The following is a 21,789-nucleotide window of genomic DNA, read 5'->3' as shown; positions in this document are numbered from 1 at the left end:
TAAACATTTTATATACGCCAAATTATATTGTAAAAAATTATGTATATTTTTTTATAATTTATTGTGTAAATTATAATTCAGACTAAGTTAATTGACGGTAAATTTATTGATTTGGAACATTATAAAAATGCTATATGTTAAATGTCAGTGACCAAATCATGTATATGTAGTTTTTTCTGTTTAAATTTTTAAATTAAATAAGTTTGTTAAATAATCAATTATTGGACACTCTAAAACACCTTTAATGAGAGACTTTAAACGCTATGAAATTCTGCATTTATCACATCAGCTGTCAAAATTGTATGATGGACAAGCATTTGACAGATGGAAAAGTTAAATATAAATAGACTGACTTACTTGCTCAGATATTCAAAGAGTTACGTCCGAACTTTGTAAAGTATTAATTACTCCTATATAATATTTTGACTTGAAAAAAAGTTGTTTATGTTTTAAGTACGTTCTCTCAGAGTTTGTGAGTAATTTATGTTTGAGGAACGTGGTACGGTTTTGAAGTTTCATCTTATTTGCCTGTTGAACACAGCAAAACGCAGACAGCTTTACATGAGACGTAGCAAAATAAACGTCTAAATGGCCCAGTCCAAAATATACTTAAACATATTTATAATTTTTTTTAATTTATAATTATTGTATAATTTCTGTATATTTTGTAATCAAAATTGAGTCCGTTATTTGACTAGTGCCTTACGACGGACGGCGGGTTATGTTGCTCGTAGTAGGTCCTTACTAAGGTTAATAAATAATTTTGTAATATTTATTGTTTTTTATTATTAAAGTATATTGAATGTGCCTTATTATATACATCCCTATTTCATTATTTCAGAAGAACCCTTGCATTTTCTTTCACTCTTACATGCAGAATTTTTGAAGTGAAAAACTTCTTTAGCGGCGTTGTACACTATTTTTGGAATGGGTAAAAAAATTTAAACTCGCGTCAGGACACGAGACCTGATCGAAAATTCGTAAGACGGATGGAGAGGAGACAGCTGGCGCGGCGTATTTAATGTAATATAAATTGTCATGTTTGTGTACGATAGCGCAATAAATAAATATTGTATTCTACCTGATACCTCATAGATGATAGTAATTTTATATTGATAATTAAAGCAATTCGTGAAAAATTATTCCCTAACCATTCCAAAATATCAAAAATGCACAACGTTAATATTCAAGTTTTCACATCTGCCGGCACTCCCGGAGTTCAACCCGTCGTTTTTTTTACTAAGTGTACATATTATGTTTAAATACACACGCGATTTTTTGATACCAGTAGGTATATGGCCGTATGGATGCTTTTAGATTTTTTTTTATACTTCATGTCAAATAAGGCCAGTTATGGAATATTTTTTTTACATGCAAAGGTAAGGGCACAACGCATAACAAAGCCAAACTATTCGTTACTTCAAATGGCTAAATATAATATTATAATAGTAAGCTTGAATTTTTGTAGAAATTAAGTAGGCGAAATATGGTCGAATTTAAAACTAAACAGAAATAAATGCGTCGTTTGAAAAAAAATTGTGTTTTAAACTATCTATCTTAATAGTTGTCGCGTTCCACTGGGTCGAAGGTCTTGAATTATGCTATGACTATTTTTAGGAGACTTTAAAGCATATTAATTGCGCTTAATGAACAAAAAATCGAGCTTGAACAGAGGTATTATTACGCCTACGGACGTAGCACAGCAGTATTGATGTTTTGTCTATCAGTCAATCAACTGTACTTGAAATAAGTAAACGGTACTTAAATTAACCATTTGTTTTTAAGGAATTTATTGTTTGATGTAGATAAACTCAACAATAGTGTTTAGTGGATTACATTGCTAGTCTCTAACTGGACAATCAAGCTCAGCTATAAATTAAAATAAACTAGCAAGTATTCTATAGTCTATTCTGATTATGATATTTTTATTCTGTGAGCTCCATTCTGCATAATCTGCATTTTGCATAAGCAGAAATGTCAACACTGTCAAATTGTATGTCGGTGCTGCGGTTTTTTGCCAATCATCGCCGATTTTCTGCAAATCTTACGGTGTTTACAATAAAACAAAGTCCTTTTTATAGCACAGTGAACAATTCCAATATAAATTCGTTATCTGGAAAATTATTGGTAAGGTTATATTTACCTCGTATTTTCGACATTATTTTTTCATTTTGTATTCTTTTAATGTAGGCTACATTAACCGGATTTTAATCGAATAGGCGGTACAAATGTACCTACAAAATTAAAAGCGTCCAGTTAGAGTTTGAAATTGCAACTTGGAATGGGCTAATCTTAACCAATACCGATGGATATTGGTAATATCTTAAGAAATTACTAGCGCAGTAGTGCTTGCTCTGCAAGTTACAGCGATAAATGTAAAGACGGCACAGGTGCAAAATCGTTTCTTTCTTTAAATGCATATAATTAGTTAATAACAAAATATGGAATAAACACTGGTGACTAATGTTAATGTATTTACAAATAAACTACATAACATCATAATACTTTTATCAGTATTAGCCTTATCTATCACATTCTCTTGTTACTTTACTTTGCGACATTTTATGTGAAATACCTGATTTTATAATAGTTTAATGTCTATTATTGTCATATTTAGCATACACATAAAGTATATTATATATATATATAATGTTTGTTAAATGTATTTAGTTTTATCTTCATTCCTCATTAAATTTTTCATTGGAGACTATCCATTAATAATAATCTTCAATCATCACTGACAGCCTTGTGGTGTGTTTAGTTCAGATAGTATTTTATTTAGAAGTCCAACTATTTATAAAAAAATTAAACATACTATTAGATTTTAGAATAAGGTCATTATTAATGATTATGAATATTCATTAAAACTTGTTATTAGTTACACATTTTTAAATCTGTAGTTGTTATTAAACTTCTAATTATATTTTAAGCATAATTAAAAACAATGAAATAACAAATAATTTATTTTAATGTTATGAATGATTTACTCAATGTATGCAGTGCTAAAATAATGAGTTATCGTCTATAGTGTGGAGTGGATTTTTTATGTACAATAATGGTACTTTGTGTGGGAATGATTTAAAATATATACAGGTGTCCCATAAGTTTGCCTACTTACCTGCCCTATTACAACTTTTTATGATGATGATGACATTCATGCCACATCTAGTAGATTAAAAACCAGTGTTGCTACAACAATTCTTGGCCTCGGATTTCTGTATAATTTTTATTTGTTTAGCAGATGATTTGCCTGTTTAATACAATATGCTGTCTAATGCATCTGCTTACAATATTTTCCTTCATCTGATGAGAGACGATGTTGTGTTCTGTAAAATTCTATAGGTGCATAGATTTAAGTCAAACACCTAGCCACTAGACTAACAGTAGTATAATAAATGAAGAAAATTAATTAAGGTTGGGGCAAGCCAGGAATCAGTACTAAAATCACCTTTACAGAACATATTCTCTTAGACCCACTGACCTTTCCATACATAGTTACTGGCCATTAAGACCTTTTTCAATTGTCACTTATGTTTATATTTGGCGCATGTCAAAAGATCGCGCTTTTCACCGTTCTTGAGCGTTGCTTTGAATATAAAGTACGGTTTCAGTACCGTATCGGCCAGTTAGTGGTCACCACTTGTTAGTAATGCGTGCCGAATATGTTCTATCAGTGTTTGCGTTTTTACAGTGCGCTCGCGCATCGTCAACCACACAGAACATGAGTTTTGTCTACCCGGAGGTGAGAAGGGATGAGACAGTGGTTGATGACTATCATGGAACTAAGGTATTTTTACTTCGTTTTCTTATTATATTAAACACTTGGGCGGTAATTCCCCATGAATCTTCATATAAATTTACACATTTTAAACGTTAAATTTCGTTATAATTTCCAATAGCACACTTTGAGTCGAGTCTCAAAATAACAATGTAAATTACTATATATATATATATTCTAAAGTTATTTTAATTGTTTATATAATTCATTAATATTAATAATACATTAATTAACCATAGATAGTGTTAAAGAAGCTCTGGCACGTCTTCTAAAACAAAACAAAGCACGTAACAAGTATACGATGTTTTAGTTTCTAATGTAGTCCAGTACAATAAGTACGTATTTAAAACGATACAGTACTATCAATTAGGGCTTAGCTAATTAGATCTCAGCGGGTCACTTGTATCGCGTCTCTCAGAGGTCGTGTTTATATTTTGTAATCTTAATATGTTTTTGCCAAACTAGAACAGATCTTTGATTAAACTGGTTCAAACGATTTTAATTCGATATCGATCCATTCAAATATGAGATACAATATTAACCTGTTTTAGTCAAATCCGTTAGCCCTGAAGGCTGGAGTGTGATTTCAATACCTCAGTTGATATGGTAGGCGAAGAATAATAAATGACTTTGTATGAGCCACTTCTGAAAGCAACTTTCATTCAACGCAAATGTTCCAGGAAAGAATCCTGATGAAAGTTACTAGTTAAAATTGTCAGTGAAACCGGTCACTTCTGTCATTTGAACAAATATAATCACTAATACAACTTTTAATTTATAAAAACATATAAATAAAGAATCAATGACAAACTTGACAACTTGAGACGTGCTCGGTGATTAAGTCACGTTCCAATTTACCGCAAGGTAAAATCTCTAGGAAAATTGTGTATTGCCGACACGAAATACCTTAAATGGAATATCAATCTTGCTCTAACTTACACCATTGTACATACTTGTAATTCTACTATAAGTACGCGTAATCGACTACGTAGGATATTTCTATCGAAATTGTCGTGATTGTTATTTTGTTTATGATGTCTATATATTTAAATACGATGATTATGTTATAAAGGTGAATTTTGAGGTGTTAGGTTAAACATTAAATAGCCAGTAGTAGAATTTGACAAACATTTTAGAAACATTAAGGTTACTTGGAGAGCATACAAGCTTTCTATCTTAAATATCTGAGGCAATACAATATGGTATGCCGTTGTACAATTATTGAAAAATTAAACCTTACGCGTGTGATACGCTTAAAGTGCTATTGACCAATCACAAACAAACGAAACGAACACCGTTTTCATTACCTATGCCCCTTTCATATCATCAACAGATGAATAAAAAGGTATCAGATTGACACTTACAATATGGGGCCTGATATAAATTATTAAATTTATAGATAATAGATCCCTACCGTTGGCTGGAAGACCCCGACTCTGATGACACAAAAGCATTTATAGAGGCTGAAAATAATATAACCCGCCCGTTCCTGGATTCGTGTCCAGTGAAAAAAGATATTAACGAACGGCTTACAGAGCTATGGAACTACCCCAAATATTCGTGCCCTTTTAGAAGAGGGGATCGGTACTTTTTCTATAAAAATACAGGACTTCAAAATCAGAAGTAAGTTCACTAATGATATAGTCCTATGTAGGCTCTGAAGTAGTTACATATGTGGGGTTATCGATTTCGTTGCTTATAGATATCCCACTTTTAGTTTTTAATTTGTTTTATTTAACATTTATAACAGTACCGAGGTTCTTTCCTACTTTTCGTAGTACCTTCCTACAAATATCATTAGTAATTGAGCGCAAACATTGCAAATATATTTCACTGGTTGCCTTCACCCATATTGTAGTAGAAATTATTTGTAAAAATATATATTTAAAATTTCGTGTTACTGTGAAAAACGTCTGAATATTATTACACATATGTAATAATATTCTAAATATATTTTAATTTTTCAGTGTCCTATACGTACAAGATAGCCTAGATGGTGAAGCTAGGGTATTCCTGGATCCCAATAAACTATCTGAGGATGGTACAGTGGCATTATCTGGTAGTCGTTTCACGGAAGATGGCAACACTTTCGCGTACGGCCTATCGGCTAGTGGCTCTGATTGGATAACGATACATATTAAGGATGTTGCTACAGGTAATTATGATATTTGGATCTTAGAACGACTTCGATTCCCGAGTAATAATACTATTTTTATATTTCGTATAAATACAGCTGCCATAAGGTATACAACAAAAACAATTATATTAAACATATAGCCAAAGATGGAATTCATAATATATACAAAAAGGTTCAAATATTTACGAAAGGAAAAAAATCAATGAAAATTTCAAATACGTAATACCTAGTGCGGCTGTGCTGTGTGATGGTGTGAAAGTGTGGGTGATTTTTGATTTAGATTGGTTATTGGCACACTTGTTACAACATTTGGATCGATATTATCTCAGATGGTGGATTATGGATTGAGATAGGTTATTGGGTTCGGGCGTTAGCGTTCTGGGTGTTCTTAATACTCCTTTTACGCATATTCATAATGCATAATTGTTTCGAAAAACAAGTAAATATTTTCTAAAGTGCCAACAATTCATGACTTACGCTATTTTATCTAAAGAGCTGTGAACTCTTTAACAGCGTAAACACAATAACAAGAAGTTCCATGTTTATCAATAACTTCCTTATTTATATATTTTTCTTAATAATTCATTGTCATGAGATTTTAATTTCGTACGTATTAAATTGTGCAACTAACAAGCCTACCCTGTAAATTTAATACCGATTCAAGTTGTCGTACTACGTAATTCCAAGTTGCGACATCATCGCTAAGGATGATTGCATTTTATTTGATACTTATTGAAAACGACTTTGTTAGAATTTTTATCTAGTATACAAAATTCTCGTGTCACAATGTTCGTTCCCATACTCCTCCGAAATTCTTATGAAAATTTTTATGCATATACAGTAAGTCTGAGAATCGGCTACTATCTATCTTTCAAACCCCTAAGTGATAAGGGGTGTCTACCCCAAAAAAATGTTTTTATTTTTAGAAAAAAAAAATTATGATAATATCATAATGCTATATTATAGCATACAAAAATACATACAACCCCTATTTTTTATTATTGTATACGCAGATATTTTTATTGAATTAAAAAAATGCTTCCTAGAAATAATAAACATGGCAAAACAAACGTTTGCCGGGTCAGCTAGTTTTATATATTCACTCTTCCCTGACTTCCCACTCTCATGACATTCTCTCATGCTCGTTGGTTATGGGTTCTTTTAACTTGTCCCTTCTCCAGTACCTCGTGGATTTGGTCCAGGTATGTCCGACAAGGCCTAACCATCCCGCCTTCATCGGCCTTGTATATCCTACTTGTATTTGCTTCTCAATCAACCATTCTATATGGCTAATCCACCTAAGCATTTCACTACGTCCTCTTTCTTGAGTCTTGATATTAAATTCAATCATTTGGTACAGGTTTAGCAGAACAGCGTTACTGTACCTTAACTAATTTAATTGTTCTACTGATTTGATGATTAATATGCGTGAAGAAAACGCATAGCGCTCTAATAAAATCAACTCTCATTTCCTATTAAATGTATATAATTATAGAACTGATAACGGGTTTTGCTTACGTCAATCGTATTTCTTGTATGAAGGTCTGTGGCCGTAATTTTATCTATTGCAATATTATCTTAACGAGTTATTGTCTAGGCATGTACCTTGCACAGTTTTTCCGTTCCTAGGAAAAATTTGATCTCACAGGAAAAATTTACTCTAAAACCTGAGTTAGGTCTAAGAAAATAACTACTTCTAATTAAATGATTGAGTTGAGATCGACTAAATTATCGTGTTTTAACTCGATTTATATAATTGATTCGCTTGTAATACTTAAGCGAAAAAAAATGCCTTAGCTTTTCGAAGAAGTCGATTTATACCAGCAAACGTTGTGGCTATTAAAGTGTATTTAAAAAGATTTATTTAAAGACTAACGTAGTCTTGTTATCTCACTTGTGTTATTATATTGAAGTATATTTCCCTACCGGAACAGGAATCAATGTTATCAAAACTGTACTAAAAATAGTTATCTCTTTGTTTATATCTAGAATACTGAAATTGTTATTTAAAAAAGATTAGTTAAAAATTGTAAACAAGAGACAAACCAAGTTTTTATTTTAATTAAATTAATTAATATTTTAATTTCAATACCGTTGATAAATATTTTAAAAAATGTTTTTAGTATACATAAACATGGACAGAACAAACAATAGACCGATAAATAAATTTAATGTTTTTATAAACGACCGCACAACAATGTTCAATAATTTATTGTAAAGTATGGGAAGCTGTTGTACCAAGGCCATTTTTTTTTTAATTTTGATTAGAAATGGTTTTAGCAAGCCTAACTTAACTACGTAATTCATACAACTCTGTTTATTTAAGCGGAACGTTATCTATACAAGTATACAGTATTTACAATTTTCTTAACCTACAAAGTAATAATTAATAATTAAACATTAATAAACAGAAAATCAAAACAAATTTAAAAAGTTTGGTCCCTGTGGCAGTGTACCTTTAACGCTGGCAGCATTTCCTCGCTGTATTGCGACACTTAGTCTTTGAGCCAGGAAAGTACCAGCTCTGGGGTCACCGGTACTATCTACCAGGCGCCAATTTAAATCTTTAATAAGCGCCTGTGCACTTGAACCCCACGGCCCAAGAGTCTACTCCAAAGGGAACAACATCGAAGTTGGAGGAAAGACTCTTATATTTGTGCAGTTTTTTAATTTTCCGCCTGCTCTGCGGCCGCCCCTGCTTTTTAGCATTTTTTTTATATGAATGTAATCTTTAGAAATGTTTGTCTTTAAAAATAATAGTTTTATGATTTCTTCCCGTAACGAATTATTTATTTTAACTATAGGTGAGGATTATCCAGAAGTACTGAAGAAGGTCAAATTCGCGTCAATGTCATGGACGAAAGATCACAAAGGATTGTTTTATTCTGTAAGTTATGGAATATGGATAATTATATAGGTTATCTGATGTTTAGTCCACACATTGTCAGACTGTTCGCGAGTAAGTTGCCGGCTTCTTATGAATAGGTGCACTCTTTTGACCATAAATTATCCATATAATTCGAACACCCAAAAACATATTACATTAGCTAAAATATCCAAATTGAAGGAATTCAAAAGTTCTTTCTTTTACTTCGTACATCTACACAGTATGTAGTTCTAATTATTTGGACATTTAAAGTACTATTTATTAATTGGCAATTATATAAACTTAGGAGCCTGACTGACTTGTATCATCATATAATCTAATATATAACATTCTCGTGTCGCGGTGTTTGTAGTTAGACTCCTCCAAAACGGCTTGACCGATTCTCATGAAATTTTGTGTGCATATTGGGTATGTCTGAGAAACGGACATCTATTTTTCATCCCCCTAAATGTTAAGGGTAGTCCACCGCTAATTTTTATTTATTTGATACAGCATTAAAAAATACATACAACCCTAAATTTTCAACCCTCTACGATCAACCCCTATTTTTGTTATTGTACATAGTTATTTTTATTGAACTAAAAAAATGTTTCCTAGAAATAATATACATGGCAAAACCACGTTTGCCGGATCAGCTAGTAAATTAATAAAAAAGTGAATAGTAAGAGCCACCGAATATAGAAAAGAGGTTTTATAATGGGTTTAAAGATTATTTCCTACTTTCCGTTCGCAGCGTTATCCAGAACAAATAGGAAAGACTGACGGCTCAGAAACAGAAGTTAATAGAGATCAGAAGTTGTGCTACCATCGACTCAACACTCCGCAGGAAAGCGATGTTATAGTTGTCGAATTCCCCGAAGAGCCGCTATGGAGGATGTAAGTTTTTACTATAATTTGTGCCTTACATTTCGATCTTGTTGCCATGGTTACAATGGTTCATAATTCACGTTTAAATGGTTCTTGGTAATTAGGTAGGTCAACATTTATTGGTGCATATATCACGTCATTGAGAAGAATTACTTTCGTAGAAACTAATTAAATGTTGGAAGTAAGGAAATCAAATATATGTTTTTACACGATACAATCTCATTAAATTCATATGAATTTCACGTTCTATGTGACAATGGCTTTTTGAGTTACGCAATGCAATGTGCAGTTGCTGTACCTAAGTTCTAATGAGTATGTTCTAAACCTCAGACATCGACTGTCACTTCTTTCTTTGCCGTTTTTCGTATTGGACAATTGTTACACTCTTATATTAATGTACTTATCTGGTTCTCAAACGCCCAAATTGCACTACTAAACAAGTATTAAAAACTGTGTGTGTGTCAGCTCCGACGCACGACTGGAGTTTACTCCTTAAGTACGATTGTCTAAACATACGCAAAAAGAGTTAATTTAACTGAAAAAAAGATTAATACCATATGAAAGGGAAAATAATAAAGCTTTAGACGTTTCGCAAAATTAAACCTTAAGGTCCAATTCCATATGCATCAATGTATCTGAGGAAAGAGACAAATGAATTAAAACCGTAACTTTATAGCACGAAGGTTCATAATCCTTTAAAATATAGGTACGCACCAAAAACGTAACGAGGTCATTCATCAGTAGATTTTACTCCTCACATTTTTCTCATACCGGGCGCCTTATATATGAAAATCGATTCTTAAGAAGTAAACTCCAAAAATATATATTTCAATATTAAAATTATGTAGTTTTCCATATGAATGTAATCTTTAGAAATGTCTTTGTTTAAATTTTCTCAGTTTTTTTTCTCGTTAACAGTGACATAAATACGCGGAATATGAACGAAGATAATCGTGCGTAGGTGTCTTTTTGTAGTATTCAGTAGAATTAGCATGTTTTTATTGTTACTGAAATGTAGAAAATGTATCTAAAATTACTTGTTTTATTAGTATTTTCTTTTTTGATCTTTTAATGTCGTATAACATACATATTTTTTGCGACTATGTTCTACAGTAGGAACTATATTATTTCTTTTATATATTCTTTTATTGAGGTTTTGTTGCAAATATCAGAAGCTGTATTAAACAATGCAAGTTATGTATTGAAGTTAATGTATTGAAATTATTATTTAATTCTTTGGAAAAATATTAAAATTAACACAATAGCAAAAACAATAGAGCGAACTCCAGTGAATTCCCGAATAGTTCTGGGAAATTCAATTACTTTCCCCAACCCTTATTCAATTATTAGTCAACTGTTAAGTGTTTCCTTCCAGTGGTGCTGAAGTGAGTGATTGTGGGCGTTACCTCCTCGTCAGTCCCGTAAGAGATTGCCGGGATAATCTCCTGTTCTTCGCTGATTTGCACAAACATCCAGAAATCGATGGACTGCTGTCACTCACACAGATTGTACATAACTTTGAGGCGGATTATGAGGTATTCAATTGTTTCAATAAAGATATATATAACGAGTTTGAGTTCAAGTATTACGTAACGAATTTGGGGGGGCGGGGGTCTATTTGTTAAACGTTACGATGCGGGGCGGGGATTGAATTACGCATTATTGTTAATATTATTTTCGACTTTCCAGTACCTTACACCGCATAATGGTAGCTCTTAGGTATAAAGAGTCACTGGGTGTTCACGAAACGTTAAACGTTGTACCCAATAGTAAACTATTGGAAAACGTTACGGCGCGTTACATGGGGGGGGGGGGGGGGTTTATGAATAATCTTCAAAAATTGCGTGACGTAATACTTGAACGCTCCCTTATTCTAAAAAAACTAATTCACTCTTTTGTCTCTTTTTGTCAAATTGTGTATCTGTTGTGTTGTAAAGAGATAAGAACTTTAGTTAACAGAATTCAACAAGATTGACTTTTTCGAACCAAACCTACCATTCCCTATTATTTCTGAGGTTAAAGTTTCATTTCAATGTATTGATATATTTATTATAAGGGTTTACTAAAGATAGATTATAAAATTTCCAGTACGTCTCAAACGAAGGCTCTGTGTGTATCTTCCGTACAAACAAAAACGCACCGAACTACAGACTGATCAAGATTGATCTCAATGATCCCGCTGAAGATAAGTGGGAAACCCTAATACCTGTAAGTTACTTTTAATATTGGTATAGTAAAACCTAAAACATTTTTTTTTTAAATATGGACATTTTAAAATAAATATGGTTTTTTTTGATTGCGTGTTCACTTAAATAAAATAATTACTTGCTAGTTCGAAGTATATTTTCTAAATATAAAATGTGTGTTGCAGTACCGTTGCTAATATCCGCGTCGGGCTCTAGTTTGCGCGTTATAAATACGGATGCCTTTTGACCCGCGACGGCCTAGCCGAGGTCCGAGTATCGCAGGAGACGTACTTGCGCTAGTCGCGGGAAAAGACCATTTAGGCCGAGCTAAGCTCAGCAAAGCAGCTTAAGCTGAGCCGTCAAGGCCCTTTAGGCCATCAGCGAGATACCATTACGTTCTTCCTTTTATTTGTAGTTATGTATTATTATGTTATAATATATTTAAATTACATTTTTTTTATTGCCATTGCACTTGCACGTTACTTAAAAACTGGTCTCCGATTCGGTATCCGATTGAGACTATCCAACGGAGCGTATACGTGCGCGCGCATATAACTTGGAAGTAGTGCGTGAAGCAGTGCGCTCTATGACACGTTAGACGCCCATATGCTACACCCTTAACTATCACAGAGTTTTGTAATTTATATTTATTTGGAATGGCAAAAATTAAATTAATTACTTTGTACAAACTGGATATTACTACTTTAAAAGTGTCACTGCAACCCTCTTTTATGTATATGTTTCTGGAAAAATGTCTGTAATGATCATTCATACAATTGCAACTTTCTAGGAGCACCCTACTGATGTACTGGACTGGGCTTCAGCCGTGGACAATGACAAACTGGTCATTCACTATGTCAGGGATGTTAAGGTAAATTTTGATCCATTAGCATAAAATAATTATTTATTGAAGTGAAACTTCTTTATCGGGGTTGGAAAAAAATTTAGTGTAACATTTTTTCGGTTACGCGCCATGTTCCTTTTTGAAGTCAAACTTCTTTATCGGCGTTGGAAAAAAATTTACCGTCACATCATTTATTATTTATTATTCGACACTTAATATTTTAATGACAATTAAATTCATTAAATTCCTAACATAATATCTTCCTTTTTCCGTCCCACTAAGTATCGGAAATCTAAACTTTTAGATTTGCATAAATATGAACAACACTTCAAGATTAGTTTGCCACTGAAGTTTCACTTCTGACATGTGTACTTTGTACACACACACTTTTTTTTAGATTTAAAAATGATCATAAGACAGATTCAGACATCTGAGGCTTAGACCTAAAGTGGTTGTTGCGCCACTGATTGTTTTTGTTAGACTGGTTTACCTTTTTACCATTAATCTATAATTTATCAAACAACTCTTGAAATTTACTATAGAGACTTTCTGTATAATTAAGGTAGTTTTTGGCACTTCGAGACATTTTTAAAGAGTATATTATCAAACCTGAGTCCAGTAGGTTGTGGTCAAGTCAAACTTACTTTAAAAAAGTTCTGTATGGAAGGCCTTAACAAAACGCTCTCCGTGGGCGTTTTAGGAACTAAGTAGTTCCCAAATATTATTTTGAAATTATCCTCTAATAAACTTTAAATTGTATAAAAAATGAAATTGAAATGATACAAAGTCCCATTATTGTATTGACGTATACGAATACGTGCGTGTTCGTGTATAGCGAACATATTCTCGAATTAAAAGCACATAGTCACAATTTGATACAATTTTCCAGAGCGTCCTTCAACTACATAATATGAAAGATGGCCAACTGATCCAAGAATTCAAATTGGATGTTGGCTCAGTGGTGGGCTTCTCTGGAAAGAAGGAGCAAAGCGAAATTTTCTACCACTTCATGTCGTTTTTGACTCCCGGTATCATCTATCATGTCGATTTTAAGAAGCAGCCGTATGCGCCAACAGTGAGTGATTTTTTATTTATTATTTTTCTTAATATATAGTTTAAGTCCTTTTCAAGCTACTATAAGCGCGATTTAGTTAAAAACATCTCTGTTTACTGTCTACTGTTTAGTGCAGTTACATAGCTAATATAAACTGTTTCTCTTAAAATCCATTACATATTATGCCATCTAGAATTATATCAAAATAATTATAAAACATAACAGGGTTTTGGTATCCATTATATAGGTAATAACGATAATATGCCGTATTTGAAATGGTCCCCCCCCCCCCCACACACACACGCTAGGCGGCGACACTGGTTCTAGTACAAAATTCTATCAAAGTCACTTCCAACCTAATTCCGTAGTAATCCTTTTGGCTCTCAATAGCGGCAATTTAAGGCGGCTTAAGCCGCATTTACATTTATCTGACGTGTTGTGTTGTGATGCATCAGAACGGTATCAGTTTCATACATTTACTATGGAAGCGTTCACATTTATTCAATGCGGTGTGTTATGACGGCTTCTGATGTGTCGTGTCACAGGCGATCCCGGTCCGCGTCAGAAAGGGTGAGGTGCGGGGGGCGGTGCCGTGAGACGTCATACCGCATCAGACTAGTGTGCACGCGCCAGTGTTGTGTTATTACGCGTCAGAAATGGACGAAGAGCAACTAATTGAATACATAAGACAATTTAAAGTGATTTATAATGCAAAATGTAAAGAATATAAAGATCAAGTTATGAGAGCAGCTATTTGGGAAAAGATAGGAGAAAACATTCTTCTTCTTCTTTTTCTTTGTTTAGTTAGAAGCGTTGCCAACGCCAATAATTCCAACTCTTCTTCAAAATCTGAATCTGAATCGGATGATTCTTGAAAAAACATTGCAAATGTGTGAACTCTCTGGGAGTCAAGACGGAACTGATACAAAAAACCGTCATAATGCATCATAACACGTCATATCAATGTGAACAGTAGCCATCACGACAGAGAGCATCACAACACAACACGTCAGATAAATATAAATGCGGCTTTATGTATTGAGCATATTGCCTCTATTCTTAAATTCATCACAATAAAATAAGCGGTTTAAATGTGTATGTATTACCATGTTGCATATTTTCTGTTGTATTTCCAGGTGTTCAGAGAAGTGAGCGTGAAAGGATTCGATCCGTCCCAATATGAGGCTAAACAAGTCTTCTACTCGAGTAAAGATGGCACTAAAGTTCCTATGTTTATTGTACATAAAAAGGTATGTTTTTTACGTAAAATATTGTATGTTTAAAAAGCTTCATTCCATTCCCAACAGTTATTACGGATGCACTTATTTTAATAGGCACGAACTTCTCCTTCTCTATCTACCTTTACATCTCTATTCTATTTTATGTAGTTATGCACTTCTTGCGCTCACCTTATTTTATTTTTTTTAAATCTTATCAGTGGTTGCCCGAAAGCGATAAGACCCCCCGTTGCCCCCTCAATATTTAATAATATTAAATAAAAAAATATTGAAAGTCGACACGATAATTTTCCATACATAATTTGCATAATTTACTAATTTACTCATTTCTAATAATAATGTGCTTCGTTAGTTCATTAGTTCCAAATATGCCCTCGGAGCGCTGCTGAATTATCTCAAAGAGAATTTTTTTTTTTTTTTCAGAATTTACCCCAAGATGGCAATAACCCAGCCTTGGTCTACGGGTACGGAGGCTTCAACATAAACGTGCAGCCGAGCTTTAGCGTGACGCGTCTCGTGTTCATGCAGCATTTTAATGGCGTCCTCGCTATACCTAATATACGGGGAGGCGGGTTAGTATTATTTATTTTAATTAAAACATCAATTATGAAAGATTTTTATACATACCCATGGGCAGGAGGCTCATCTGATGTTAAGTGATACCGCCGCCCATGGACATCCACATTGGGGAGCGTTAAATTATTACCTTTCCAGTACTTTACACCACATAATGATGACTTTTAGGTATAAAGAGGCACTAGATGGTCACGAAACGTTTTACTATACTTGGGTACAGAAAACGGCGCGTTACATGGGGGTGGTAAATAATCTCCAAAAATTGCGTGCTTTTTTCCCACAAGTATTGCAAAAATTAAATGTTTTCTTTGTTTTGTTTCTCATTTCTCAACCATGCAATCACACAAAAAAGGAACAGCAAGTTTATAAAATATATTTATAGTGAATACGGCGAACGTTGGCACAACGCAGGGCGTCTGTTGAACAAACAGAACGTGTTCGATGACTTCCAAGCTGCGGCTGAATACCTCCAATCCATGGGGTATACGAAACCCGCCTTGACCACTGCCCAAGGAGGCTCTAATGGCGGTCTTTTGGTTGCCGCCTGCATCAACCAACGACCGGATCTGTATGGAGCTGCTATCGTCCAAGTTGGGTGAGTTTTTTTATATAAGAGGCGGATAATGGCTTATCTTTCTTTTAATAGTTAATATGAGAACATATGACGTCAAATTGATAACCTCCTCCGGTTTTTTTGTCGGTTAATAAAAAAACGGTGTTAAGTGATACCGCCTATAGCCATTCTTAAGAAAGTTGCGATTGCGTTGTCGGTTTTTAAAGACTCGTCTCTTTTTAGCCGATTTTATAAGGAGGTTATCAGTTCATATTATGTATGTTATATTGTGGCTATATAAATACCCTTATAGTCAAAACGTTGTTTATTTAATATAGATGCAATAATTTTAAGGCAACTAACAATATTAAAAATGAAAATATATTGAAATTTATAATATGAAATTTACTCTATTTTTTGCACTTTTCTGTATTGGTACCTATTTTTTTTATTAGAGATTGATATATATAAATAAAATAAAATGATTTAAACTATTTACAGGGTGTTGGACATGCTCCGTTTCCAAAAATTCACAATTGGTCACGCGTGGGTGTCGGACTACGGCAGTTCTGACAACAAGACGCACTTTGACAACTTACTCAAGTACTCACCCTTACACAACATCCAGGCGCCTGACAATGGTAATATATTCTAATTTATTTATTTATGCAGCTCTGACTGTTAATTTGTAATGTTCTCTCAAAATTCTAATTATTAGAATGCATTGACGATTTTAGTTATTGACTGAAAGTAACAAACCACAAATTAAAAAAAATATTGCTAAAGGTATAATAATAATAATATTAATAGTATGTGCGAATAAAGAACCGGCAGTAATGTGAACTGGTATTATCATTTATAGGAAAGAAATGACGTGTAGGAAATGCGTCATTTATTTTATTTCAAAATGTGTGACTTTTAATTTGTTCATATTAATGCTGTCGAACTATAATGACGTAACACTGCAGCGACTTCAAATCCCACGGCAGTTCTCTTTCTTCTCAGATTAGTGTATACTACTAAAAGTGTATAAAGTAACGCTGAGGGCGAAATAAATAGATAGAAACTTATTGTCCCAATTAAGGGAAAATATTTTATTTATTAACATTTGTACACAACAGAAATTGTACACAAAAATACCTACAAAGAATTCGGCCAATTGGAAATGGCAACATTATCGTTAAGAATTTCTGTTTATAAGAAAAACGTGTGTACTCACGTACACGCGTTAGAAGTTATACTTCTTTGGTGTAACAAGATAAAAATCTTTTCAAACATTTTATTCTACGTTTGTAGAAAAAACTAAAATGTTGACTATAGCTAACTTCAGGGTGTCGGTTTTTTGTGACGGTGTGCGCGCGCATCGTAAAAATTTACTCATAATTTTTTCCCTAACGCGCCAAAGAACTACTTCAAATATATATATATATATTTCCAGTGAGTCGAGCGGAATACCCCGCGACCCTTGTGCTGACGGCAGACCACGATGACCGCGTGGTTCCACTGCACTCGCTGAAGTACATCGCGGCGATACAACACTCCGTGAACGGGACCTTACAGCGCAGACCTCTCCTGGCCCGGATCGATACTAAGGCCGGACACGGCGGAGGAAAACCCACCGCCAAAATTGTAAGTAATGCTTCACAGTTTCATTTCAAACATGACATTATTATTATTGCCATAAAAGAGGTCAAGAAAGAAATCACTTCGTTATATTTATTATTTTTGCATTTGTACAGTATTTAGTTTCTTAATCTTAGTAGATTTATTTATCTTAAACATATTATAAATATAATTATATCAATTTTAAAAATGTCGTGACGTTTCCTATTTTTGTATATGTGACGACATCATAATTTATAATAATAATTCATATCCTAATCTGGAACTGTAATTAAAAAATTCGTTCCCTTGCATATAACGAAAACCATTTATTAAACTAATTTTTAAAAGTCCTTCTCAAGAGACAAATACACCAAAACCTTTTAAATTCCAATTCCACAATGCAATCTCAAATATTTTTTTCCAGATCGAGGAGCACACCGATATCCTGAGCTTCATGACGTTGACGCTCGGTCTGAAGTTTGAGAAGTGAAGCTATTAAAAACAAAGTATTCCACGAGATTGCAATAGTATTATGTAAATAACGTGCACCCATTGATTACCTCGGGTCTTTAACTGACTGGTGATATTGTTACGCATTACCTATTTTTATAAATAAACTTTGTTTTTTATTTTTGTGTATGTTCATTTATTCACTGTTCTTTTAAAATTATCAAATCCTATAAAAACTTCTACAACAATCTTCTAAACCTAAAAGAAAAAAGTATGAGTTAAGATCTATCTGTCATATCGGATCACAAAAGTCGCATTCGCCCGTGACTAGGGCATCAGTCAGAATTTTCCAAAACAGAGCTATAGAATGGTTAAGAAATCACAGTTGAGGCTCAAAAATATTTTTTATGGCCCGCACTCAAAAAAGTTAACAATGGATGTTGTAAAAAAAGATCAGTCACATCTCGTTTTGAAGATGTTTTTTGACATATGTATGACAGGTGACAGTTATCTGATATGTGGCCTAGTATCTTACCTGCATTGTTAACGATGTCAGAAAGTGAGAGTGATTAGACAAAGTTTGGAATCACTGACAATTCCAAAGATACCATAAAGTATTCGTTAAAAGCATCATAGTCAAGTGACTTTGATATAAGTAATTTAATTAAAGATTTGTTTTTTTTTTCTTAATTTGTAATAAAAAAACATTTAATAGTGTTTTTTATAAAATGAATCATTTGCCTACAAGCCCTTTCTAAATGTTTATACTTTATTTGCAGTTGTAGGTACATTGATTGTAAGATTAAATATGTTTTTGTTATTTAATCTGAAAAATATTCTTTCTTGATCTTTCTTTCCCTGTACCCTTCAGATGCTGTACTCTCAAACACACATTACAACATAATTTAGAATAAGCCTTCGCTCGACGATTACACAAATAAAACACAAATTGTAATTATATTCGTATTTATTTTGTTTAATAATGAAACAGCAAATTAATTTGGGACTTGTTCCTGGTGTATATAAAATATTAATCACTTAGGACAAAATAAATAATAAATGCCCCTATGGCGTCTCAGTTAAATAAACAACTGAATTTCTTTATGCTTTGTCACTTGTGCAACATTCAACATGAAGAAATTGAACCGATGGCCTCGATTTAAAGTCGCACAATCTTCGTAACGGAGCTTAAATTAAAAAATCGTTCGGACCCATTACAATGAAATGTACAATCGGTATCCTACAAATGATCGGGTCCCTTCGGGCTAACAGCATTAAATCTAAATAAATAACTATAACATTACCGATCAATTGTACTGATAAAGCACATATTTACGCAAATACTCCGTTTACACTAAACAGCAATAACAGCAATGGCTACACATACGGTTAAGCAACATTTACCTTATTCAAAATCGCTTGGAAAATCGTCCGATCAACATTCGACATTATTACCAGGTGACAAGTACGAAAATCCCGTACGACATCGCAAAACTAGAGACTGTCCAGAAAAAGTTCTTTGACGATTAACCAAGCCTCCTAAGACGAGGGGCGTAAATTAAGTGTTTATTAAGGACTTATATCTAAAATTACACATTTCATAGCGTAGGGTCAAAGGTAAAAATCGAGGCCAAACAAATCGCCGCACTCCACGTCTGGTGAAAGGTGAATTTGCGATGGGCCCCATTTCATACAAATGCATACACCAATTAAAAACATGCATTTAATCGAAAGTATTAAATATGATGTGATCTTGAGATAAATTAATTAACTTAATTTTAACTTGATAGGAAACGCGAAAAATAAGGAAGCTATTTTAACATAATGCAAAACCATATTGTTCATGAAATTTAAAAAGACGAAATATCGCTTTTAAAATTCAAAAAGCAAAATTTATAAAATACATCATGATATCACCTTATCTAACACATAACCACTGTTACTATTTTAACGTCAAAATATTAGCAATTTTAGGTTTTTTAAGCACTTCAAAACTATAAGTCGATGGTCACATCACAATGTATTATTTTATCATGAACGACGCAAAAAATTGAATTCAAAATTATTAATCGCGTATGAGTAAAAAAAAGTTACTTCGTCCTATGTATGACATATGTCATATGGATTTGACATACGCGCTAAGTCTAGATTATGACAGTATGAGAGCGGTTCTATGAAAACAGGCCCATATCGTGAAGTGAGGCGATGTAAGCTATGTCATCATGGCCGCATGATGCAACACGCCCCTTCAGAGCGGACACTTCACTAATGCTAATTCTGATTCACTCGCTAAACAATCATTTAGATACGAAAGTTAACGTACGTACGTATACGTAAGGCAAATACATGTTTGTATTATTGTTGCAAAGTCTTTTACTCAGAGTCGACACAAATCCAATACGTTTCTGGCTTAAGTCACACTCAGCGCTACATGTCGACTTTGAATCTGACCCTGAGTTTTTAAACACTAAATGTATTTTTTAAATGTGATTTAAAACAAAAAAAAAACCTATACTTCTAAAACAAAAGGAGTGAGAGATATGGAAACGACACGGATATCGAGGAAGTCCGTCATTTTCAACGACGAGAATGAACGATTTCCTAAAAAGAACTTTTGGTAGTTCTCGGTGAAGTGTATTAGAATTAGCACCATTTAATCGTTCTGAGCCGTTTAGAGAAAATATTAATTCAAACAAGGGTCAAATATTACCAAATTATTATTATTAATGAGTAGACAAAAGAAGCGGAAAAGAGAAGAATTGAGAAGAGAAGAAATTAACAAAGATCAGTTTCCTTAGGAGTTTAGTTTACACGGAGGATTCGACTTTAAACATTCTCTAGAGAGAAAATTGATAAAGATATTATAACAAAAGAGATTTAGTAGTATGCGCCGGCGCTGAAATTAATGTATATTTAAAGATTTGACACTTGAATTCCCGCTAAACGACAATGTATAAGAAGTGACCACTCTGAGTTTTAATCTACATTAACCTAACGTCTCGCTGAGCCACTTTGGCTGAATTTTAACTAATTAATTTCTAATATATTTTGATTCACCTTAACCGCGGCGTGAAATCAGTTAACAAAGATTCACTTATTCGAAAAATAAATACACAATCGTATAATAGTAAAAACGAGAGAATGGAGTGACACGTCAAAATGACCGCATGAAACTGTTCACCCATTTTGCAATTATTTTAATGTTTTAATTTTAAACTTGACTTTTTCCAATATAATTAAATCTCACATAGAGGAAGTTCACATATATAGAAAGACTAGCCGTTTCGCGCCCGCTTTGCTGGACTATTTAAAATAAATTTTATGTTTCATTATTTTATTTTTTTTCATATTTTTATTATTCTTCTTTTTAACTACCCGCTAAGAAAATTGAAATATTTCGAAAATCGAGTTTTTAACAGATGTTGACGTTTAGAGGTTCTAGGAAGCCTCCCCGAATGTTTCCGCGGTGAAGTCCGTATGGATAAATTTTCATAAAAGTAAAACAGCAATAAAAAAATGAAGGAACGTTGGAATTTAATAAATAAATAGACATAAACCATCTAGGAAAAATTTCGCATCGAATGATGGTAGTTTCATGTCGATCCGATCGATAC

At 33.3% G+C, this 21,789-nt stretch overlaps 1 protein-coding gene across 1 annotated transcript; it reads left to right on the top strand.

The window, feature by feature from the left end:
• Positions 1-1,966: 1,966 nt before the first annotated feature.
• LOC125059672 (prolyl endopeptidase) lies at positions 1,967-18,356 on the top strand. Its single transcript, XM_047664197.1, has 16 exons — positions 1,967-2,127; positions 3,692-3,787; positions 5,178-5,401; positions 5,746-5,933; positions 8,720-8,802; positions 9,536-9,678; positions 11,045-11,204; positions 11,758-11,877; positions 12,646-12,726; positions 13,589-13,774; positions 14,890-15,003; positions 15,415-15,563; positions 15,950-16,162; positions 16,622-16,761; positions 17,559-17,749; positions 18,150-18,356. Exons 1-16 carry the CDS (start codon positions 1,975-1,977, stop codon positions 18,213-18,215), a joined length of 2,307 nt encoding a protein of 768 aa, XP_047520153.1. The 5' UTR covers positions 1,967-1,974; the 3' UTR covers positions 18,216-18,356.
• The last annotated feature ends 3,433 nt before the right edge of the window (positions 18,357-21,789 follow it).

Source organism: Pieris napi, chromosome 20 (genome assembly GCF_905475465.1).
Source record: "Pieris napi chromosome 20, ilPieNapi1.2, whole genome shotgun sequence".
NCBI classification, from domain to species: domain Eukaryota; kingdom Metazoa; phylum Arthropoda; class Insecta; order Lepidoptera; family Pieridae; genus Pieris; species Pieris napi.
This window is presented reverse-complemented; position numbering and strand designations above follow the sequence as displayed.